This window comes from Amblyraja radiata, chromosome 7 (genome assembly GCF_010909765.2).
Source record: "Amblyraja radiata isolate CabotCenter1 chromosome 7, sAmbRad1.1.pri, whole genome shotgun sequence".
Lineage (NCBI taxonomy): Eukaryota > Metazoa > Chordata > Chondrichthyes > Rajiformes > Rajidae > Amblyraja > Amblyraja radiata.
Window position 1 is genome coordinate 85979005 of NC_045962.1, and position 25681 is coordinate 86004685.

General features: G+C 46.8%; 1 protein-coding gene across 2 annotated transcripts in view; it reads left to right on the plus strand.

Annotated features, from left to right (window-relative positions):
• Positions 1 to 22508, plus strand: part of LOC116975593 — a 101376-nt gene extending 78868 nt beyond the window's left edge. Inside the window, exons 4-9 of one of the 2 annotated variants that reach the window (XR_004412670.1) lie at positions 949 to 1108; positions 3122 to 3332; positions 11829 to 12478; positions 16211 to 16356; positions 21338 to 22220; positions 22342 to 22508. Coding sequence is in view for 1 of the 2 variants with exons in the window: in XM_033024895.1 (XP_032880786.1) it covers positions 949 to 1108; positions 3122 to 3332; positions 11829 to 12478; positions 16211 to 16356; positions 21338 to 22160 (1990 nt within the window). In the remaining variant the exon portion in view is untranslated. Of the gene's footprint in view, positions 1 to 948; positions 1109 to 3121; positions 3333 to 11828; positions 12479 to 16210; positions 16357 to 21337 lie in introns of both variants that reach the window. The other variant, XM_033024895.1, reaches the window with a different exon arrangement.
• Positions 22509 to 25681: the final 3173 nt, after the last annotated feature.

Below are 25681 nucleotides of genomic sequence, written 5' to 3' on the forward strand. Positions count from 1 at the left end.
CTATCATCCTGCTAGTTTCATAGTTCGTATCCTATCGTTATCACCTCCTCCACAGCCAACAATAGACCATAATGAGCTCCACCTTTCCTGGGTCATCGGTGCTGGCTTTGATCAGTTCTGTAACTTATCATATTTCTAGTTCCCCTCTTCGCCTGACCCTTAGTCTGAAGAAGGGTCCCGACCGGAAACGTCACCTATTCCATTTTTCCAGAGATGCCCCCTGACCCGCTGAGTTACACCAGCATTAATGTCTATCTCTGTTGAAGAGATCGAGGTGGTGGAGAAGTGGGTTCCCGGCAACCGACCACAACCTGTGATCTGCGCAGACAAGTCCCCTTTAAGTGATGCCTCTACATGAATAATCTGCAGTTGGCAGATGGATAAAAATCCTTGAGGTGACCAGAAAGGTGTCACGCAGCCTTGGAGTCAATTGCTTTTGTCTAGACTTGCATGGAATATCCACAAGGAAAATCACCCTGTATACAAGTAAGTCCCTTATTTACAGGTTATATTTTATTCAAATTGAATCATCTACTGTGCAAAAAAAGGAACCCCACCCAACCTCGAGACATCCTTGCTTATCGTTGCTTTTTTTTGCATATCTTTCATTCATTTGTTTTATATCGCTCTATATCACCGTCACTATCTCTCGTTTCCCTTTTCGCTGACGCAGTCTGAAGCAGGGTCTCGACCCGAAACGTCAGCTATTCCTTTTCCCCACTGCCTGACCCGCTGTTACTCCAGCTGTTTGTGTCTGTCCCCGAGACAAAAATATATTTTTATTGCGTCGTTGTCTCAACTAACGTCCCAGCAGCGACAGCGCAGTTCTACCCTGTGTGAGTCAAGAGTTGTGACTGAAGCCGTCGAGCCGCTTGCTAAAAGGGCTGCAATTAAAGCGCTGGCCGATCTGATTTTGTTTTGATCAATTTGTTCTGCTTCCTTTAACAGCTGCACTGCAGATTCTGCAGCCACAGAAGCGGCGCATCAGCAGCGGCAGCTGGATGACATCACTGTCAATGAGAGGAACAGTCGATCAGGCCCGGTTTCCACGGCAACCCCGGACGGCAGCATCCCGCAGCCTGTCGGAGGACCTCACCAGCAGGACTGTGTAAATAAGCTCAATATTTTCTTATCTTTCCACCGTGCTCTTGAGCGCTGACGAATGACCGCACGGACAAGAGGCATAAGACGGGGGGGGGGGGGACGTTCGTGACTCATCCCTGCACAGTGAAGGGAGACAATTCTCCATGTTAGCAGCGTGGAAGCGGAGGCTCTGGGATATTGACCTCCTGGGAGAGACTGCAGTGGGAACGTAGCAAGGAGCCACTCTGGTTCCTGCCACCATCTGGTACCTGCTTCAGAGAGCAATGTGGATAATCAAAATAATCAATTGCTATGAATTAGTCAACCGATGACCCACACAGGAGGCAAGGGGCACCGTGCTAAGAGGTTAAATGATTTGTAGACAGAATAAAGGATGCTAGCTTGAGTGGGTTAGAGGCTGGAATCTAATTGAGGTTTGAGTGGTTTCTCTATGGAAATAAAAGCTACCGGGAGTGAATTGCCGGCTGAAATCCAATTGAGGGTGCAGTTAGATTAATCGAAGGGCCTTGATGAAGAATAAAAGTAAAAATAATGCTGGAAATCCAAAAATAATTTAAAAATAAACAAAAATGTAGGGAATAATCAGCAGATCAGGCAGCATCTGTGGAGAGATGAACAAAATTAATGTTTCAAGATAAATAACCTTCCAGCATTTGAATTGTTAGAGAATTGGTAGAGTGTCAGCCCGACAGAAGTTGACTATCAGAGGAAATGCAACAAATTGGCAGATCTTCAATGGGATGGAAGGCGGGGGAGTCTTAAATAGGCAAGTCAGGAAACAACAGTGGGCAAGTCAGAAAAGGCCTGGATAGAGTGGATGTGGACAGGATGTTTCCACTAGTGGGAGAGTCTAGGACCAGAGGCCATAGCCTCAGAATAAAAGGACCTACCTTTAGAACGGAGATGAAGAGGAATTTCAAAAGTCAGAGGGTGGTAAATCTGTGGAATTCATTGCCACAGAAGAGTGTGGAGGCCACGTCAATGGATATTTTTAAGGTGGAGATTGACAGATTCTCGATTAGTACGGGCGTCAGGGGTTATAGGGAGAAGGCAGGAGAATGGGAGTGAGGGGTAAAAATAGATCACCCATGATCGAATGGATTACTTGCTGAGCCTAACCGGCCTAATTCTGTTCTTCTACCTTATGGACACTAGTGTAATGGAGGACTAACAGGAGAACTGTTGCCAATGACTGGTGTTTAGCAAAGTGAGAGCGGCTTGAAAGGACAGAAGTGCGTGAGTAACTCAGCAGGTCAGGCAGCATCTCTGGAGGACCAACCTGAAATGTCACCTATCCATGTTCTCCAGAGACACTGCCTGACCTGCTGAGTTACTCAAGGTCTCAAGGTCAGTTTATTGTTACATGTACCAATTAAGTGATATTCGTGTTACTTTGTGCCCCTTTTGTGTATTAACCAACATCTGCGGCTCCTTGTTTGTACATTTTGGGAGCAGTGTGCAGTTCTTGTGACTCGGATATGGATTCCAGTGGAAAAAAAACGGGCCTGTAAATTATTCCGTATCAGAAGAGGCCGCTAAGGCGGTCAGCATGATGCCGACCAAGTTACCGACCTAATTTGATCGAACCAAAACTGCCTGTACCTGGGCTATATTCCACCAAACCTTTCCCAGCTGTGTTCCTGCCCAGATGCTGTGGAAGGAACGGTGGGTTGGGGATTGCTGAGACCGCAGGGTGTTTGTTGGCATCAGGTCCCAGAAGTGGCAGAGATTGATATCTCCTGGGTGGAGGCTGGAAGCCTCGGCACGGGCAGGCTGGGCCAAAGGGCCTGTTTCCGTGGTCTGACTAACACAGTGGGTCAGGCGGCATCTATTGGAGGGCGTGCAGAGATGATGTTTCGGGTTTGCTACCCTTCTTCAGACTCTCCACAGATGCTGCCTGACCCGCCGAGTGGCTCCAGCGCTTAGTGTTCCACACAAGATTCCAGCGCGTGCATTTCAAAATTTATATTTTATGTTTTTTGATGGATTTTTTTTTTCCCTTCCCCCATCTCCTCAGCACTCCCTCCCCAGCTGCCGGAGGTCCAGCTCCGACGCGGCGTACGGGACCACTGAGACCGCCAAGGCCCAGCGGGAATGTCGCCTGCGTCCTCACTTCAGCGACCCCATGCCAGCGGACGCAGCGAAGCGGAAGCAACTGGAGATGAGGATCGCCGCGGCGGCCTGGGGCCTCGGGCAGAAGCGACGCCAGGACAAAGAAAGTGGCGAATGTGAGTGAAGCAGTGGAACTGTTGAAGTTCGGCAGAGCGCAGCCCCCTTCTCTTGATTAGTACGAGTGTCAGAGGTTAGAAACATAGAAACATAGAAAATAGGTGCAGGAGGAGGCCATGACTGAGATTGATAGATTCTTGATTAGTGCGGGTGTTAGGGGTAATGGGGAGAAGGCAGGAGAATGGGGTTAGGAGGGAGAAATAGATAGATCAGCCATGATTGAATGGCGGAGTAGACGATGGGCTGAATGGCCTAATTCTGCTCCTAGAATCTATGAAGATGATTGAATATGACAGTGCCGATGGAAGCCTGATCATTGAGCCTTCGACTGGGAAATGGAAAGCTCTGTGAGACCAGCACAGGAGTTGAGATTGGTGCCAGATCAGCCGTCTTCATTTTGAATGTTCAAGGCTTGAAGGGCTTGGAGGCATCCCCTATTTTCTCACGTGCTTGCCTCCCTGGTAGACATAGAAACATAGAAAATAGGTGCAGGAGGAGGCCATTCGGCCCTTCGAGTCAGTACCGCCATTCATTGTGATCATGGCTGATTGTCCCCTATCAATAACCCGTGCCTGCCTTCTCCCCATATCCCTTGACTCCACTAGCCCCTAGAGCTCTATCTAACTCTCTTAAATCCATCCAGTGACTTGGCCTCCACTGCCCTCTGTGGCAGGGAATTCCATAAATTCACAACTCTCTGGGTGAAAATGTTTTTTCTCACCTCAGTCTTAAATGACCTCCCCTTTATTCTAAGACTGTGGCCCCTGGCTCTGGACTCGCCCAACATTGGGAACATTTTTCCTGCATCTAGCTTGTCCAGTCCTTTTATTACGGGGAGAAGGTTACGGGAAGAAGGTAGGAGAATGAGGTTCGGAGAGACAGATTCAGCCATGATGTGCTGAATGGCCTAATTCTACTCTTATCACATGATCTTATGATCCTCCCCTGAGTCAGCTCTATCCCCAAGCTCAGAAACAAAGGACAATCCTTGAGTGCAATCATAGGGTCACACCGACCAACATGCCCCAGCTACACTAGTCCCACCTGCCAGCGTTTGGGCCATGTCCCTCCAAACTTGTCCTATCTATGTAGCTGCCTAATTGCTTCTTAAACGTTGCATTAGTCCCTGCCTCTTTCGGCAGCTCGTTCCATGTGGAATCGGTATGGGTAGAGCTGCGAAACACTAAGGGGCAGAAAACGCTGGTGGGTGTTGTGTACAGGCCACCTAACAGTAGTAGTGAAGTTGGAGATGGTATCAAACAGGAAATTAGAAATGCGTGCGACAAAGGCAAAACCGTTATAATGGGTGACTTCAATCTACATATAGATTGGGTGAATCAAATTGGCAGGGGTGCTGAGGAAGAGGATTTTTTGGAATGTATGCGGGATAGTTATCTAAATCAACATGTAGAGGAACCAACGAGAGAGCAGGCTATTTTAGACTGGGTATTGAGTAATGAGGAAGGGTTAGTTAGCAGTCTTGTTATACGTGCCCCCTTGGGCAAGAGTGACCATAATATGGTTGAGTTCTTCATTAGGATGGAGAGTGACATTGTTAATTCAGAAACAATGGTTCTGAACTTAAAGAAAGGTAACTTTGAGGGTATGAGACGTGAATTGGCCAAGATTGACTGGCAATTAATTCTAAAAGGGTTGACGGTGGATATGCAATGGAAGACATTTAAAGACTGCATGGATGAACTACAAAAATTGTTCATCCCAGTTTGGCAAAAGAATAAATCAGGGAAGGTAGTACATCCGTGGATAACAAGGGAAATCAGGGATAGTATCAAAGCGAAGGATGATGCGTACAAATTAGCCAGAAAAAGCAGCATACCGGAGGACTGGGAGAAATTCAGAGACCAGCAGTGGAGGACAAAGGGCTTAATTAGGAAAGGAAAAGTAGATTATGAAAGAAAACTGGCAGGGAACATAAAAACTGACTGCAAAAGTTTTTATAGATATGTGAAAAGAAAGAGATTAGTTAAAACAAATGTAGGTCCCTTGCAGTCAGAAACAGGTGAGTTGATCATGGGGAACAAGGATATGGCGGACCAATTGAATAACTACTTTGGTTCCGTCTTCACTAAGGAAGACATAAATAATCTGCCGGAAATAGCAGGGGACCGCGGGTCAAAGGAGTTGGAGGAATTGAGTGAAATCCAGGTTAGCCGGGAAGTGGTGTTGGGTAAATTGAATGGATTAAAGGCCGATAAATCCCCAGGGGCAGATAGGCTGCATCCCAGAGTACTTAAGGAAGTAGCTCCAGAAATAGTGGATGCATTAGTAATAATCTTTCAAAACTCTTTAGATTCTGGAGTAGTTCCTGAGGATTGGCGGGTAGCAAACGTAACCTCACTTTTTAAGAAGGGAGGGAGATAGAAAACGGGGAATTACAGACCAGTTAGTCTAACATCGGTAGTGGGGAAACTACTAGAGTCATTATTAAAGATGGGATAGTAGCACATTTGGAAAGTGGTGAAATCATTGGACAAAGTCAGCATGGATTTACAAAAGGTAAATCATGTCTGACGAATCTTATAGAATTTTTCGAGGATGTAACTAGTAGCGTGGATAGGGGAGAACCAGTGGATGTGGTGTATCTGGACTTCCAGAAGGCTTTCGACAAGGTCCCACATAAGAGATTAGTATACAAACTTAAAGCACACGGCATTGGGGGTTCAGTATTGATGTGGATAGAGAACTGGCTGGCAAACAGGAAGCAAAGAGTAGGAGTAAACGGGTCCTTTTCACAATGGCAGGCAGTGACTAGTGGGGTACCGCAAGGCTCAGTGCTGGGACCCCAGCTATTTACAATATATATTAATGATCTGGATGAGGGAATTGAAGGCAATATCTCCAAGTTTGCGGATGACACTAAGCTGGGGGGCAGTGTTAGCTGTGAGGAGGATGCTAGGAGACTGCAAGGTGACTTGGATAGGCTGGGTGAGTGGGCAAATGTTTGGCAGATGCAGTATAATGTGGATAAATGTGAGGTTATCCATTTTGGTGGCAAAAACAGGAAAGCAGACTATTATCTAAATGGTGGCCGACTAGGAAAAGGGGAGATGCAGCGAGACCTGGGTGTCATGGTACACCAGTCATTGAAAGTAGGCATGCAGGTGCAGCAGGCAGTGAAGAAAGCGAATGGTATGTTAGCTTTCATAGCAAAAGGATTTGAGTATAGGAGCAGGGAGGTTCTACTGCAGTTGTACAGGGTCTTGGTGAGACCACACCTGGAGTATTGCGTACAGTTTTGGTCTCCAAATCTGAGGAAGGACATTATTGCCCTAGAGGGAGTGCAGAGAAGGTTCACCAGACTGATTCCTGGGATGTCAGGACTGTCTTATGAAGAAAGACTGGATAGACTTGGTTTATACTCTCTAGAATTTAAGAGATTGAGAGGGGATCTTATAGAAACTTATAAAATTCTTAAGGGGTTGGACAGGCTAGATGCAGGAAGATTGCTCCCGATGTTGGGGAAGTCCAGGACAAAGGGTCACAGCTTAAGGATAAGGGGGAAATCCTTTAAAACCGAGATGAGAAGAACTTTTTTCACACAGAGAGTGGTGAATCTCTGGAACTCTCTGCCACAGAGGGTAGTCGAGGCCAGTTCATTGGCTATATTTAAGAGGGAGTTAGATGTGGCCCTTGTGGCTAAGGGGATCAGAGGGTATGGAGAGAAGGCAGGTACGGGATACTGAGTTGGATGATCAGCCATGGTCATATTGAATGGCGGTGCAGGCTCGAAGGGCCGAATGGCCTACTCCTGCACCTAATTTCTATGTTTCTATACACCCACCACCTTTTGCGTGAACATGTTACCGCTCAGGTTCCCATAAAATCTTTCTACCTTCACCTTAAAAATCTTTCCCGCTTCACCTTAAATCCTCTGTAAAACTTCGGTGAAGCCGCTTTTGCAGTATTGGGTGCGGTTCTGTTCCCCTCCTTACAAGATTTATTTTTTGTAATGAGGGGAACAGAACTGCCGTAGGTATGAAGGGCGTCCTGATAATAGTACAATAATGAAAAATGAAAAGCCTGCATCGAGTGGATGTGGTGAGGATGTTTCCACTAGTGGGAGTCTAGGACCAGAGGGCACAGCCTCAGAATAAAAAGAAGCACCTTTACAAAGGAGATGACCAATTCTGGTCACTCCATTACAGGATGTGGGGGCTTTGGAGAGGGGGGGCAGAAGAGGTTTACCTGGAATAGAGGAGATTGGCTACAAGGAGAGGTTGGAAAAACTTGGTTTGTTTTTTACTGGAGTGCTGGAGGTTGAACTATAATAAGCAACAACGAAAGGCCTGGATAGAGTAGATGTGGAGAGGATGTTTCCACTAGCGGGACCAGAGGGCATAGACTCAGAATAAATGGATGTACCTTTGAAAAGGAGATGAGGAGGAATTTCTTTAGTCAGACGGTGGTGAACATGTGGAATTCATTGCCACACACGGCTGTGGAGGCCAAGCCTTCGGGTATTTTTAAATCAGAGATTGATAGGTTCTTGATTGGGTTCACAAAGTGCTGAGGTAACGCAGCGGGTTAGGCAGCACCTCTGGAGAACACGAATAGGTGACATTTTGGCACGAGACCCTTCTACAAGATGTATTCACTGGAGTTTAGAAGGATGAGGGGGAATCTTATAGAAACATATAAAATTATAAAAGGACTGGATGAGCTAGATGCAGGAAAAATGTTCCCAATGTTGGGTGAGTCCAGAACCAGGGGCCACAGTCTTAGAATAAAGGGGAGATCATTTAAGACTGAGGTGAGAAAAAACTTTTTCACCCAGAGAGTTGTGAATATATGGAATTCCCTGCCACAGAGGGCAGTGGAGGCCAAGTCACTGGATGGATTTAAGAGAGAGTTAGATAGAGCTCTAGGGGCTAGTGGAGTCAAGGGATATGGGGAGAAGGCAGGCACGGGTTATTGATAGGGGACGATCAGCCATGATCACAATGAATGGCGGTGCTGGCTCAAAGGGCCGAATGGCCACCTCCTGCACCTATTTTCTATGTATTCAAGAGAGAGTTAGATATAGCTCTTAGGGCTAACGGATATGTTAAGGGATCAAGGGATATGGGAAGAAAGCAAAAACGAGGTACTGATTTTGGATGAACAGCCATGATTATATTGAATGGCGGTGCTGGCTCGAAGGGCTGAATGGCCTACTCCTTACTATGTTTCAGACATGCCAATGAGACTTTTTCTTTGGTGCATCTGTAGAAATTGGTAAAAGGCATTGTGAACATGCTGAATTTCCTTGGTGTTCTGCGGAAGTTAAGGTATTGGTGTGCTTTCTTATCCATGCCATTGATGTGGTTGGACCTAGTGAGATTGATTGTTGGTTGTTCTTGACGATCTCCACATCATACCTGTTGATGCAGACTTGGGTATGTGCTCCCATAGAGAAACAGTCAGTGTTTCACATCCAGGAGAACTGGGAAAGAGGAATAAATTAGTTGTACTTAGTAGGAGAGGTGAGGGATAGATAGATCAATGGGAATTTCATGATACTCTAATGCAGTGCTTCTTAAACTGGCGAATGGTTCACCCAAGGGTAAATGAAATTATTTTGGGGTGAATGAGTTAATTTATGTTTTGTTCTCATGTGATAAAATTAATTAACCATATAACCATATCACAATTACAGCACGGAAACAGGCCATCTCGGCCCTTCTAGTCCGTGCCGAACACTTACTCTCACCTAGTCCCATCTACCTGCACTCAGACCATAACCCTCCATTCCTTTCCCGTCCATATACCTATCCAATTTATTTTTAAATGATAAAATCGAACCTGCCTCCACCACTTCCACTGGAAGCTCATTCCACACAGCTACCACTCTCTGAGTAAAGAAGTTCCTCCTCATGTTACCCCTAAACATTTGTCCCTTAATTCTCAAATCATGTCCTCTTGTTTGAATCTTCCCTACTCTCAATGGAAAAAGCTTATCCACGTCAACTCTGTCTATCCCTCTCAGAATTTTAAAGACCTCTATCAAGTCCCCCCTTAACCTTCTGCGCTCCAAAGAATAAAGACCTAACTTGTTCAACCTTTCTCTGTAACTTAGGTGCTGAAACCCAGGCAACATTCTAGTAAATCTCCTCTGTACTATCTCTATTTTGTTGACATCTTACCTATAACTTGGTGACCAAAATTGTACACCATACTCCAGAATTGGCCTCACCAATGCCTTGTACAATTTTAACATTACATCCCAACTTCTATACTCAATGCTCTGATTTATAAAGGCCAGCACACCAAAAGCTTTCTTTACCACCCTATCTACATGAGATTCCACCTTCAGGGAACTATGCACAGTTATTCCTAGATCCCTCTGTTCAACTGCATTCCTCAATTCGCTTCCATTTACCATATATATAAAATCATACACAAGGGAAAATAAGACGTAAATTACCAAAAAACATAAGAAAATTTAGTCGAGGGTGAATGAAATTTAGTGATAAAGACTCAAGGGTGAATGACACTGAAATAGTTTAAGAAGCACTGCTCTAATGCAATGCTTACATTTAAGTTAAGCTTCTTTGTCTTGGCACTAAGAAAAAAGGAGAAAAGCTGAGCCAAAATGATGGCAGGCAACAATGGCCAGTGAGCAGTAATGGAGCACAAGAGACTGTAGATGCTGGAACCTAAAGCAAAAAAAAACTTAGGAGGAAACTCAGCAGTTTAGTTATTTAGTTTGGTATATTGACACATGTACTGAGGTACAGTGAAAAGCTTTTGTTGCGTGCTAACCAGATAGCCGAAAGACAATACATGATTACAAGCGAGCCCTCCACAGTGTACAGATACATGATAAAGGGAATAAAGTGAATAACGACACCACGTGCTGGAGTAACTCAACAGGTCAGGCAGCATCTTTGGGGGGAAAAGGATGGGTGACGATTTGGGTCGGATCCCTTCTTCAGACTCGCTCTTCATGTCCCAACCCGAAACATCAAGTCAAGTTTATTCGTCACATACGCCTACGAGATGTACAGTGAAATGAAAAGTGGCAATGCTTGCTGATTGTCCAAAAAAACTACCAAACAGAATGGAACAGAATTAGAATTACATATTTGTGGGAGAAAACAAAAAGAAGAAACAGCAATTTAAAAAGACACCAGACAACAGTAAATTGGTACAGTGAAGTTAGTCCCTGGTGAGATAGGAGTTTACAGTCCTGATGGCCTCTGGGAAGAATCTCCTTCTCATCCTCTCTGTTTTCACAGCATTGCAACGGAGGCGTTTGCCTGACCGTAGCAGCTGGAACAGTCCGTTGCTGGGGTGGAAGGGGTCCCCCATGATCTTGTTGGCTCTGGATTTGCACCTTCTGATATACAGTTCCTGCAGGGGGGCGAGTGAAGTTACCATAGTGCGTTCAGCCGAACGCACTACTCTCTGCAGAGCCTTCTTGTCCTGGGCAGAGCAGTTCCCAAACCAAATTGTGATCTTTCCAGACAAGATGCTTCCCACACCCGTTGAGTAGAAGCACTGGAAGATCCTCGGAGACACTCTGAATGTCCTCAATTGCCTGAGGTGGTAAAGGCGCTGCCTTGCCTTACTCACCAGTGCGGCAGCGTGTGATGTCCATGTCAGATCCTCTGAGATGTGGACTCCCAGGTATTTAAAGCAGCTCACCCTATCCACAGTATCCCCATTTATCTTCAGTGGTGTGTACGTCGTTGGATGTTGTGCCCACCTAAAGTCCACGATCAGCTCCTTTGTTTTTTTGACATTCACGAGGAGGCTGTTGTTCTGACACCAGAGTGCTAGATCAGCCACCTCCTCCCGGTAAGTCTTCTCATCGTTATCGGAGATCAGGCCCACCACCACAGTGTCATCAGCAAACTTGATTATAGAGTTGGAGCTGAACCTTTCCACAGTCATGTGTGTACTGATTATTCCCAGAAATTCCTGCCATTGCTGTTCCACCGAGACAAGAGTCAAAAGACACCCATAAGAGACAAAAAAATTACAACCCGTGTTAGGTCCCATGTAGGGAATAAAGAAAGCAAAAATTAAACCTGCTAATTGTAAATTAGGTTTTTTGTTTAAGAAACAAAGAACTGCAGATGCTGGTTTACATCAAAGGTATACCTCATTGAAACTTACTGCATAGTGAAAGGCTTGGATAGAGTGGATGTGGAGAGGATGTTTCCATCTAGTGGGAGAGTCTAGGACTAGAGGTCATAGCCTCAGAATTAAAGAATATTAGGAAGTAGATGAGAAGATATGTCTTTAGTCAGGGTGTGGTGGATCTGTGGAATTCTTTGCCACAGACGGCTGTGGAGGCCACAAGTCAGTGGATGTTTTTAAAGCAGAGACAGATAGATTCTTGATTAGTACGGGTGTCAGTGGTTATGGGGAGAAGGCAGGAGAATGGGGTTAGGATGGAGAGATAGATCAGCCATGATTGAATGGCGGAGTAGACTTGATGGGTCAAATGGCCTCATTTATGACCTAATGACTTTTGACCTTCTGCGCAGGTCCGCTGTTGAACTCGGCCAGCAGGGTAGGGGATGCCTCGCCCACCTCTGAACCCCGGGGCGCCCGCCTTCACCCTGGTTCCTCCCACCGGCCCAAGCACCGCTGGAGTAACCTGAGCACCGACAGTGGGGTGGTGGGACTGAACGACCGCAACGAGGAGAGGGAGGAGGAGGAAGAGGAGGAAGGGGGAGAGGACAGGGGGCGGAAGAGCCGGCCGGGCGAAGTGGAGAGGGCGGACAGCGGCATTGGGCCGGGCACGGCCAAGAAGTGGCGGAGCCGGGTGGAGGAGACGGCGCGCTCCGTGCAGGCCTGGGTGACGCACCAGCCGTGCGTGGACTGCGGCGAGAGGGACACCACGGAGGCCGGGCCGGTGGCGGCGGCGGGCAGGCGGCGGGAGAGCCTGTGCGGCCGGTGCGCTAAGCGCAGGAGGGAGCGCAAGGAGGCCATCCTGGAGTTCGTCAACACCGAGTCCAGCTACGGAGAAGACCTGCGCATCATCAGGGAGGAGTTCCAGCTGCCCATGCAGGCGGCCGGGCTCCTCACTCCAGAGCAGCTGGCCGTGATCTTCAGCAACATCCACCAGCTCATCGAGGTCAACGAGAAGTTCCTGGAGAGGCTGCAGGATTCCACGGAGCAGGCATTTGATCAGGTGAGCAGAGGGCCAAAGACTCATTCACCTCTGCCCCACAGCAGGCTTCAGACTTTACACTTTACACATACAGCGCGGAAGCAGGCCCTTCGTCTCACTGAGTCTGCACCGACCAGCGGTCATCCCATACACTAGCACTACCCTACACACTAGGGACAATTTACAATTTTTACCAAAGCCAATTCACGTGCTCTGAAGGCCAAGTCATTGGGTATATTTAATGCAGGGAATAGTTCTTGACTAGTAAGGGTGTCAAAGGTTACGGAGAGAAGGCAGGAGATTGGAGTTGCGAGGGACATATATATCGGATATGACTGAATAGCGGAGTAGACTTGATGGGCCGAATGGCCTATCTCTGATCCTAAGACCTTATGATCCTATGTCACATGACCTTGTGACATAGGTCAGTCATGATCGAATGGCGGAGTAGACTCAATGGGCTGAATGGCATAATTCTGCTCCTATGACTTGTGAACGTACAAACCTGTACATCTTTGGGATGTGGGTGGAAACCAGGGCACACAGAGGAAACCTACAGGGTCATGGGGAAAACGTACAAACTCCGTACAGACAGCACCAGTAGTCAGGACCGAACCCAGGTCTGTAAGGCAGCAACTCTACCGTTGCGCCACTGTGGGGCCGCCCTTAATCAATCATTGGACTTTGTCTCTTGAATATAGAAGTTGGGATGTAATGTTAAAATTGTGAGGCCAATTGGTGAGGCCAATTCTGGAATATGGTGTACAATTTTGGTGTACAATTTTGGTCGCCAAATTATAGGAAAGATGTCAACAAAATAGAGAGAGTACAGAGGAGATTTACTAGAATGTTGCCTGGGTTTCAGCACCTAAGTTACAGAGAAAGGTTGAACAAGTTAGGTCTTTATTCTTGGGAGCGCAGAAGGTTAAGGGGGGGACTTGATAGAGGTCTTTTAAATTCTGAGAGGGATAGACAGAGTTGACGTGGATAAGCTTTTTCCATTGAGAGTAGGGAAGATTCAAACAAGAGGACATGATTTGAGAATTAAGGGACAAAAGTTTAGGGGTAACATGAGGGGGAACTTCTTTACTCAGAGAGTGGTAGCTGTGTGGAATGAGCTTCCAGTGGAAGTGGTGGAGGCAGGTTCGATTTTATCATTTAAAAATAAATTGGATAGGTATATGGACGGGAAAGGAATGGAGGGTTATGGTCTGAGTGCAGGGAGATGGGACTAGGTGAGAGTAAGTGTTCGGCACGGACTAGAAGGGCCGAGATGGCCTGTTTCCATGCTGTAATTGTTATATGGTTATATTATATGAATAGTTGGACTACAATGCTGAAAACTATGTCTCCCTCTCCCCCGTCAATAGCAGCTTCTTCCCCTGCTCTCCCTCTCTCGACAATTCTCTTGCTCTCTTTTATTGAACTAATTAGATTCCTGACAGAGTAACAGACTGGGTACCAAAGGCATGCAAGTTAGTAGGTTAATTGGCCATCACGCAAACAACCTCCCTTCTATTGACTCCATCCACGCCACGCTGCCTCAGCAAGGTCACCAGTATAATCAAGGACCAGTCTCACCCCGGTCATCTCGCTCTTCTCTCCTCTCCCAGGAGGTACAGATGTTTGAAAACGCACACCTCCAGATTCATGGACAGTTTCTTCCCAGCTGTTATCAGGCAACTGAATCATCCTACCACCAGCTAGATTGCAGTCATCTACATTGAAACATAGAAAATAGGTGCAGCAGGAGGCCATTCGGCCCTTCGAGCCAGCACCTCTATTCATTGTGATCATAGCTGATCGTCCCCTATCAATAACCCGTGCCTGCATTCTCCCCATATCTCTTGACTCCACTAGCCCCTAGAGCTCTATCTAACTCTCTCTTAAATCCATCCAGTGACTTGGCCTCCACTGCCCTCTGTGGCAGGGAATTCCATAAATTTACAACTCTCTGGGTGAAAAGGTTTTTTCTCACCTCAGTCTTAAATGACCTCCCCTTTATTCTAAGACTGTGGCCCCCTGGTTCTGGACTCGCCCAACATTGGGAACACTTTTCCTGCATCTAGCTTGTCCAGTCCTTTTATAATTTTATATGTTTCTATAAGATCCCCCTCATCCTTCTAAACTCCAGTGAATACAAGCCTAGTCTTTTTAATCTTTCCTCATATGACAGTCCCGCCATCCCAGGGATCAATCTCGTGAATCTACGCTGCACTGCCTCAATCACAAGGATGTCCTTCCTCAAATTAGGAGACCAAAACTGTACACAATACTCCAGATGTGGTCTCACCAGAGCCCTATACAACTGCAGAAGAACCTCTCTACTCCTATACTGAAATCCTCTTGTTATGAAGGCCAACATTCCATTAGCTTTCTTCACTGCCTGCTGTACCTGTAAGCCAACTTTCAATGACCGGTGTACAGGACACCCAGGTCTCGCTGCACCTCCCCCTAACCTAACCCAATTGAGATAATAATCTGCCCCCTCATGAGAGAACTTCAAACTATCTTTAATTGGACTTTACCGGACTTTATCTTCCACGCTATACCCTTTATTCTGTATCTGTACACTGTGGATGGCTCAATTGTAATCATAGTCTTTTCACTGACTGGATATCACCCAACAAAAAAGTTTTACACTGTAGTTTGGTACATATGACAATAATAAACTAAACTAACTAAAAAATCCACACTCACAACTCCCAAGGTTAGAATCAAACCCGTGTGTCTGGCACTGTGAGGCAACAGCTCTATCAGCTGTGCCGTCGGTTTTACCTCAGTTTTAAATGACCAGCTTCTTGTAACCATGTTACATTGTTTGAGATTCTCCCACTAGTGATAATATTCTCCATATTTATCCTGTCAAACTGCCTTGTGATCATACATGATTGAATATGGTCACCCCCACACCCCCCCCTCCTCATTCTTCCAAACTATAAGGATTTCAGGCCCAAACTATCTAATCACTCTTGGCTCTCAAGGAATTCACTCCACCTTGGAACTAGCCTGGTGAATTTCCATTGTACTGCCTTCAAGTTATCCTAACTCAGAGGGAAAATTTCAAGTACGAGAGAGCGTAGCTTTAAGGCAAAAGGAAAACGTTTAAAGGAGGTGGTTTTTTTTTAAAGAGAGTGGTGGGTGCCTTTGATACACTGCCGCATGGCAGAAGCAGAAGCTGATTGGGGATGATCAGCCATGATCACATTGAATGGCAGTGCTGGCTCGAAGGGCCAAATGGCCTACTCCTGCACCTATTGTCTATTGTCAGATATGATAGTGGGTATTGAGAGGCCTTTAGATAGGTACATGATGTACTTTAGAAAGGAGACGAGGAGGAATTTATTTAGCCAGAGGGTAGTGAATCTGTGGAATTCATTGCCACAGACGGCTGTGGAGGCCAAGTCACAGAGTATTTTTAAAGTGGAGATTGACATGTTCTTGATTATTAAGTGTGTCGAAAATTATAAGGAGAAGGCAGGAGAATAGGGTTGAGAGGGAAATATAGATCAGCCACTATTGAATGGCAGAGTAGATTTGATGGGCCGAATGGCCTAATAATGCTGCTATGTCTTATAGATGTGCAGAGAATAGAGTGATATGGATCACGTGCGGGCAGAAGTGATTAGTTTAATTTGGAATCATGTTTGGTCCTGACATTGTGGGCGGAAGGGCTGGTGCTGTACTGTTCCATGCTCTACGTATAACTTTTGTTGTTTCCCAATCCTTTCTTTCTTTCCAACGCGTTGCCAGAATGATGAGGACTTTTTGACCGTGTGCATTGGTGAGATGTTCCTGGAATTCGTCAACATGCTGCCAGCCTTTCAGACCTACTGCATCCACCAGTCTTCCTCCATCAACCTACTCAACTCTCTGGAGAAGGAAAAGGAGCTTCTCAGGTAAACCATACCCACCGCTCTTTACACTTGGGCAACTTAACATAGAAACATAGAAAATAGGTGCAGGAGTAGGCCACTCAGCCCTTCGAGCCTGCACCGCCATTCAATATGATCATGGTTGATCATCCAACTCATTATCCAGTACCTGCCTTCTCTCCATACCCCCTGATCCCTTTAGCCACAAGAGCCACATCTAACTCCCTCTTAAATATAGCCAATGAACTGGCCTCAACTACCTTCTGTGGCAGAGAATTCCACAGATTCACCACTCTCTGTGTGAAAAATGTTTTTCTCATCTCGGTCCTAAAAGACTTCCCCCTTATCCTTAAACTGTGACCCGTTGTTCTGGAGGTGAAGGCATGAGACGCTGGGAATTCAGCCCGCTTTACAAAGGTGGCGCAGTAGAGCTGCTGCCTCACAATGCAAGTTTGATCCTGACCTCGGTTGCCGTCTGTGTGTGTGGAGGTTGCATGTTCTCCCTGGGACCGCGTGGGTTTCCTCCGGGTGCTCCGGTTTCCTTCCACATCCCAAAGACGTACAGGTTTGGAGGTTAATTAGCCTCTGTAAAATTATCCCTTGTGTTTAGGGAGTCGATGAGAAAATAGTATGAATATAGAAATAGTGTGAATGGTAAATGATGGTCAGCGTGGACTTGGTGGGATGAAAGGTAGACAAAAATGCTGGAGAAACTCAGCGGGTGCAGCAGCATCTATGGAGCGAAGGAAATAGGCAACGTTTCGGTCCGAAACGTTGCCTATTTCCTTCGCTCCGTAGATGCTGCTGCACTCGCTGAGTTTCTCCAGCATTTTTGTCTACCTTCGATTTTCCAGCATCTGCAGTTCCTTCTTAAACACGGTGGGATGAAAGACCTGTTTCCATGCTGTAAACGAGAAAGCGGGATAGCATAGAGCTAGTGTGAATGGGTGACCGATGATCGGCGCGGACTCGGTGGGCCAAAGGGACTGTTTCCATGCAGTAAATCTAAACTAAATGAAGCCGCTTAAGTGGATTTTTACCTCAATCCAAATTTGTATGAAAGTTAATTTTTGTTCCTTGCCACCTATCATCGCAAAATATATATCCATCTGTAAAATGAATTAAAAAAACACATCTGCACATGCTACAAATCTGAAATGAAAACAGAAACTGCCAGGAATACCCATCAGGTCGGGCAGCATCTGATAAGAGAAACATTATAAACATTTCAGGTCCATCAGCTCGGCCCCTTCTAGTCCGTGCCGAACACTTACTCTCACCTAGTCCCATCTACCTGCACTCAGACCATAACCCTCCATTCCTTTCCCGTCCATATACCTATCCAATTTATTTTTAAATGATAAAATCGAACCTGCCTCCACCACTTCAACTGGAAGCTCATTCCACACAGCTACCACTCTCTGAGTAAAGAAGTTCCCCCTCATGTTACCCCTAAACTTCTGTCCCTTAATTCTCAAATCATGTCCTCTTGTTTGAATCTTCCCTACTCTCAATGGAAAAAGCTTATCCACGTCAACTCTACCTATCCCTCTCATCATTTTAAAGACCTCTAACAAGTCCCCCCTTAACCTTCTGCGCTCCAAAGAATAAAGACCTAACTTGTTAAACCTTTCTCTGTAACTTAGTTGCTGAAACCTGGGCAACATTCTAGTAAATCTCCTCTGTACTCTCTCTATTTTGTTGACATCTTTCCTAGAATTTGGCGACCAAAATTGTACACCATACTCCAGAATTAACCTCACCAAAGTAAGAGTCCTACACCTGAAATAATGTCTGTATTTCTCCTTCCTCAGATGCTCCCCTGTCTGATGAATGTTCTTGGCATTTTCAATTTTCCAGCATTTTTTTAAAATATTTTCTTTTACTGATGGATATATTTTTGTTATGGTAGATCATGAGAGACAAGGATTCACCCTTCTCAGATGCTGCATGATAGGCTGGTTGTTTTCAGCATTTTCTGTTTTTTAAAATTTTTTAATTAATTAAGAGAAGCAGCCTCGAAGGCTAAAGGCCCTTCAGCCCACCGGGTCCGTGCTGACAAACGATTCCTGCACACTAGCACTATCCTACACACATTAGGGATGAGAGGATTTGAGTATAAGAGTCAAGAGGTCCTTTTGCAGTTGTACAGGGCCCTGGTGAGACCACATGTGGAGTATTGTGTACAGTTTTGGTCTCCTAATTTGAGGAAGGACATCCTTGCTATTGAGGCAGTGCTGCGTAGGTTCACGAGGTTAATTCCCAGGATGGCAGGACTGTCATATGAGGAAAGATTGGAAAGGCTGGGCTTGTATTCACTGGAATTTAGAAGGATGAGAGGGCATCTTATAGAAACAAATAAAATTATAAAAGGCTAAATGCTTATATAATAAGCTAGATGCAGGAAAAATGTTCCCAATGTTGGGGGAGTCCAGAACAAGGGGCCATAGTCTAAGAATAAAGGGGAGGCCATTTAAAACTGAGATGAGAAAAAACATTTTCACCCAGAGAGTTGGGAATTTGTGGAATTCTCTGCCACACAAGGCAGTAGAGGCCAATTCACTGAGTGGATTTAAAAGAGAGTTAGATAGAGCTCTAGTGGGCTAGTGGAATCAACGTATATGGGGAGAAGGCAGGCACGGGTTACTGATTGGGGGTGATCAGCCATGATCACAATGAATGGCGGTGCAGGCTCGAAGGGCCGAATGGCCTCCTCCTGCACCTATTTTCTATGTAATAGGAAGGGAGCATATTAATTATGAGAGAAAACTGGTGAGAAACCAAAACAAACAGCAAGAGTCTCTATGGATGTATAAGAAATAATGTGGGTGTTGTACCCCTAGAGTGAATGCAAGAGCAGCAGTTGATAGAGCTAGGGGGCGGTAGAGTTGCAGCCTTACAGCGCCAGAGACCCGGGTTTGATCCTGATTATGGATGCTGTCTGTACGGAGTTTGCACGATCTCTGTGTGGGTTTTCTCCGGGTGCTCTGGTTTCCTCCCACAATCCAAAGGCGTGCAAGTTTGTTGGTTAATTGACTTTGGTGAAATTGTAAATTGTCCCTAGTGTGTAGGATAGTGCCAGTGTATGGGGTCATCGCAGGTCGGCGCGGATTCGGTGGTCCGAAGGGCCTGTTTACAGCACAGTATCTCTAAAGTCTAAAGCTGCTACCCCACAGCGCCAGGGACCCAAGTAGGAAGGAACTGCAGATGCTGGTTTACACCGAAGATAGACGCAAAATGCTGGAGTAACTCATTTTGTGTCTATTACTCCTACACTTTGTGCCTTCAATTAGTTACCGATGCTGGTCATTATTAGCTAGTTACGTTTATTGTCATGTGTACTGAGGTATAGTGTAAAGTTTTGTTACGAAGTGTCTGCTATCAACATAAATTATGATAGCAGGAATATCAGCCAAAAAGGGTTCTGTTAAACTGTTCTTCTGAGCTAATATGTGATGCCTTTACATCCCCAGGCTTACACCTGCATGAGTAGGTTTTCATTTAACAGTAACACCTATCGTATTCAATAGGTAGAAAGTAAGAAATGGCTCTGGATCAAAGCTATTCACGTCCTCTCCCCTTCCAAACAGCTGACCCTTCTCCCTTAACCGAGAAGGTAGACACAAAATGCTGGAGTAACTCAGCGGGACAGGCAGCATCTCAGGAGAGAAGGAATTGGTGACGTTTGGGGTCGAGACCCTTCTTCTGACCGAAACTCACGGGAAAGGGAAACGAGAGACATAGACGATGATGTAGAGAGATACAGTAAATAACAATAGGTGCAGGATTAGGCCATTCCGCCCTTCTAGCCAGCACCGCCATTCACTGTGATCATGGCTGATCATCCACGATCAGAACCTCATTCCTGAAAGATATGAAAAAAATGTAACAGTGATAAAAGAAACAGGCCATTGTTAGCTGTTTGCTAGGTGAGAACGAAACGCTGGTTGAATTGTGTGGGAGAGGGATGGAGAGAGAGGGAATGCCGGGGTTACTTGAAATTAGAGAAATCAATATTCATACCACTGGGCTGTAAGCTGCCCAAGTGAAATATAAGAGGCTGTTTCTCCAATTTGCGTTTAGCCTCACTCTGACAATGGAGGAGACCGAGGACGGAAAGGTCTGTGGGAATGGGAAGGAGAATTAAAGTGTTTAGCAACCGGGAGTTCAGGTTGGTCCAGGCGGACTGAGCGAAGGTTTTCAGCGAAACGATCGCCCATTCTACGTTTGGTCACGCCGATGTATAACATAGAAACATAGAAAATAGGTGCAGGAGTAGGCCATTCGGCCCTTCGAGCCTGCACCGCCATTCAATATGATCATGGCTGATCATCCAACTCAGTATCCTGTACCTGCCTTCTCTCCATACCCCCTGATCCCTTTAGCCACAAGGGCCACATCTTAAATATAGCCAATGAACTGGCCTCAACTACCTTTGTGGCAGAGAGTTCCAGAGACTCACCACTCTCTGTGTGAAAAATGTTTTTCTCATCTCAGTCCAAAAGGATTTCCCCCTTATCCTTAAACTGTGACCCCTTGTCCTGGACTTCCCCAACATCGGGAACAATCTTCCTGCAACTAGCCTGTCCAACCCCCTAAGAATTCTGTAAGTTTCTAGAAGATCCCCCCTCAATCTTCTAAATTCTAGCGAGTACAAGCCGAGTCTATCCAGTCTTTCTTCATATGAAAGTCCTGCCATCCCAGGAATCAGTCTGGTGAACCTTCTCTGTACTCCCTCTATGGCAAGAATGTCTTACCTCAGATTTGGAGACCAAAACTGTACGCAATACTCCAGGTGTGGTCTCACCAATACCCTGTACAACTGTATAAGAGTCCACATCTTGAACAACGGATATAGTAGATGATGTTGGAGGAGGTGCAAGTGAACCTCTGCCTCACCTGAAAGGACTGTTGGTGTCTCTGTTCAGAGTTGAGGGAGGAGGAGGTACAGGGACTGGTGTTGTGTTGCATCCCTTAACCGAGCATTCCTTTTGGATTGTTTCAGGATCTTCCTGGACGTGTCGCAGAACGACAACACGGCGCTCCGCCGCATGAACCTGCGCTCGTTCCTGATGGCGCCGCTGCAGCGAGTCACCAAGTACCCGCTGCTGCTGAGCCGGATCAGCAGCTCGACGCCCGAGTACCACCCGGACCACCGCGGCCTGCGGGAGGCCAAGAGCCGGGTGGAGTCGCACCTGGGGCACATCAACATGAAGAGCCGGCAGGAGGGCGCGCCCCCCTGGCCCCTGCGCTCGCTGCGCCGCGGCAGCCGGCGGCACCGGGAGGCGGCGGCCGCGGAGGTGGAGATGAGGGAGGTGGCGGTGCGGGCGGTGGGCTGGCCGCGGGAGGAGACGCGCTTCGCCATGGAGGGCACGCTGCAGTCGTCCCAGCCCAGCGACGGCCAGTGGGCCAAGAAAGGGAGCAGGTCCCTCAAGTTCCACCACCTCCACGCCCTCCTGGTGGTCAACAAGGCTCACCGGCCCGACCCGGAGCCCGCGGCTGGAGACACCGCAGCGGAGGAGGCGGCGGCGTTGGTGCGGGACGCCGCGCTGGTGCTGATGCGGGATAAGAGCGGCGGCAAGTTCTCCCTGTTCCGGCGGCCCATCCACCTGGGCAACTGCGTGGTGTCCTCGGACCCTGACTGCGAGGACACCTTCGAGCTGCTGGAGATCCCCAAGGAGGCATTCGTCTTCCGCGACGCCGACCGCCCGCGGACCCGCCACTGGTTCCGGCTGATCAAACGCTACTCCCAGGACCTGGGCTCCTGGCGCAAGAGACGCAACGCGCTGCCCAACATCATGATCAACGCCACCTACAGCCGGTCCTGAGTCCACAACCGGTGGGGGGTCTCCCCCCTCACCACCCACCACCAACAGCAGCATTGTCCCATTCACGTCCATCCCATTGCGGACATTGGCCTTGGTCTATGATTTGTAGGTTAATTGACTTCGGTAAAATCCCTGGGATGGTGGGACTGTCATACGTTGATAGAATGGAGCAGTGAATGGAACTCACTGCAGACTGAAAAGGGAGAGGGCATGATAGGGGCGGAAGGAGTTTTGTGGGTGAGGTTTTTCTCTGATGGTTTCTCCTTCCGAACCATCAGAGGTTCAATCTTCTGCATGCGCCAGGAGTCTCCAGGAATTAAGATTTAATCATCCAGTCTTCCTTGCTGGGAAAAAACCTCATAATTCAAGAACATTTCTTTGAACCCACTCCCAGTTTGCAGCTGTAAAGTTATCGGAGAACGTCTCCTTGGTTTAACCTCTTCCCTCAATCAGATAAGATGGAGTCCATCCGCCTTTGGAAGACATGTTGTTGACAGGATGGGCGACCAATACTTAAGACATGGTCAGAGAGAGAGAGATGGGGAATAGAAGAATTGTGTGATAAAGGTTTAAAGTCATGTCCCATCATTTGGAAGTAACCCATAGTCGGGATCAAACCCGGGTCTCTGGCGCCATAAAGGGATTCTTTTCCTCCCTGGATTTAGCTTGTCCTAAAGTAACTCAGCAGGTCAGGCAGCATCCCTGGAGAACATGGACAGGTGACGCTTTGGGTCGGGATCCTTGTTACGAACCAGGGTCCCCGACCCGAAACGTCCCCTATCCGCGTTTCCGTGATTAACCTTCAATTGCTGGAGACTCCAGATTCAGGTGGATTGGGAATGTCAAATGTGGGAGAGGTGGGATGGGGGAGACATGGTTTGGGAAATGGATTTGGGGATAAACTTTGGGGAAGGAATAAAAGACGTGTTGGATCGTGAACGAGTATCCTGGATATAAACTTGCCACTACACAAGTTGTACCGCACAGCTCGGCTTTGAACACTGTGTTCCTTGTCTGTGCACTCAACTGTTCCAGAGTGGTTGTTCACAAAAATCATACCTTGTGTATTCAACGTCTGAACGTTGTTCCAGGAGTGTCATCCTTACAGGAGTACATGGTTTATTTCAACTGCTTGCATTAATATGGCTGCAAATCATCAGTATTTGAAGAAACAAGGAACTGCACATGCTGGTTTACAAAAAAAAAGACACACAGCTGGACTTAATGCGGGGCAGGCAGCATACCTGGCGAATATGGAGAGGTGACCCTGCCTCGTAAGCTGGATCCCGTCCCAAAACATCAACTATCCATGTGTTTTTCCGAAGATGCTAGCTGACCCGCTGAGTTACTCCAGCACTTTGTGTCTTTTCATCAGTATTTGACTTCAATTTAATATAACTCCATCTTGCCACAACTGGGCTCCAAAAGCACAACCATATTTGGATTGCTAGTTTATCCAATATGTAATAAAAAGGAACTGCAAATGCAGGTTTAGGCCAAAGATAGACACAATAAATGGTGGAGTAACTTAGTGGGTCAGGCAGCATCTCTGGAGAACATGAATAAGTTGGGACCCTTCAGGCTGAAGGAGGATCCCAACCCGAAATGTTCTCGATCCATTTTCTCCAGCGATGCTACCTGACCCACTGAGTTACTCCAATATTTTATAGTCTATCTTTGTTTATTCACCCATGTTGTTAAACGGTTTAATTTATATTTTACTACATGATCTCTGAATGTTACGGATCTGTGTTAGTGTTTAACAATTTAACCATTTTCTGCAGAAGTCTGAAAGACGCAGTCTAGGTCGGGAACTAAAAGAGTTTCATTCATGCTCCAGACCTGAATCGCCACAGAAAGCCGCAGAAAAATGGCCAGGGTTATCTATAAATATCACAAACTTAAGTATCATTTGTGCAGGGGGCCACAGTTTAAGATTTTAGAACGGAGGTGAGGAAACACTTTTTCTCACAGAGAGTTGTGAGTCTGGAATTCTCTGCCTCAGAGGGCAGTGGAGGCAGGTTCTCCGGATACTTTCTAGATAGGGCTCTTAAAGAAAGCGGAGTCAGAAGATGGGGAGAAGGCAGGAACGGGGTACTGATTGGGGACGATCAGCCATGATCACATTGAATGGCGGTGCTGGCTCGAAGGGCCGAATGGCCTACTCTTGCACCTATTGTCTATGGCAATGCAAGCGGGTGCCATCTCTCATGATAGACACAAAATTCTGGAGTAACTCAGCAGGTTAGGCAGCATCTCTGGAGAACAGGAACAGGTGACATTTTAGGTTGAGACCCTTCTTCAGACTGAGAGTCAGGGGGAGAGGGAAACTAGAGGTATGAAACGGTACAGAACAAATCAGAGCCGGCACCGATGACCAACAAGCCCACAATGGTCCATTGTTGGCTGTGGAGGAGACGATTGAAACAGTGAAACTAGCAGGACGATTAGGGTGGGGTGGGGTCTAAAATCATTCACAATCAGGCACTTTGACCCTATAGTAGTTTAGAGATACAGCGCAGACACAGGCCCTTCTGCCCACTGAGTCCGTGCCGACCAGCGATCCCCGTACACTAGCATCATCCCACACCCTTGGGACAGTTTACAATTACCAAAGCTAAATTAACCGACTTCTTTGGAATGTGGGAGGCAACCAGAGTATCCGGTGAATACCCAAGCGGTCACAGCGAGAACGTACATACTACAGACAGCACCCGTAGTTAGGATCGAACCCGGGTCTCTGGCGCTGTGAGGCAGCAACTCTACCGGTAGGCCACCATGCCATAATGTTTTCTCCAAGCCAAGTCAAGCTGGGCAGTGCTCCCTTAATGGCAAAGAGGTAGACAGATTGGGCTGATTTACGTAACTGAACCTCACTCCCAACTCGTGGGAGAGTCTAGGACCAGAGGGCACGGCCTCAGAATAAAAGGACGCGCCTTTAGAATGGAGATGAGGAGGAACCTCTTTAGCCAGAGGGACGGGTGTCCAGATGAGGTGGCAGATATCCTTCCCGAAAGAATATCAGATGGGTTTTTACAACAATCCAGTAGTTTTGTACTGGGTACGTGACACTAATTTTACTTTCATGATTTCAAAATGGATTCAATGATATTTAAATCTCCAGCTTCACTGGTGGGATTGAAACTCCTGTCGGCAGTCCAATGGTCCGTGGCTCCAGCTACTAGTTCAGTGATGTGTCCACTACACTCCCAGGGTCAAATCCAGATGCCTTTCTGCACCGGGGTTCAACAAGAACTTAAATCAGAACTTTAATGTAACGTAGAAACATAGAAAATAGGTGCAGGAGGAGGCCATTCGGCCCTTCAAGCCAGCACCGCCATTCATTGTGATCATATCAATAACCCATGCCTGCCTTCTCCCCATATCCCTTGACTCCACTAGCCCCTAGAGCTCTATCTAACTCTCTCTTAAATCCATCCAGTGATTTGGCCTCCACTGCCCTCTGTGGCAGGGAATTCCATAAATTCACAACTCTCTGAGTGAAAAAGATTTTCTCACCT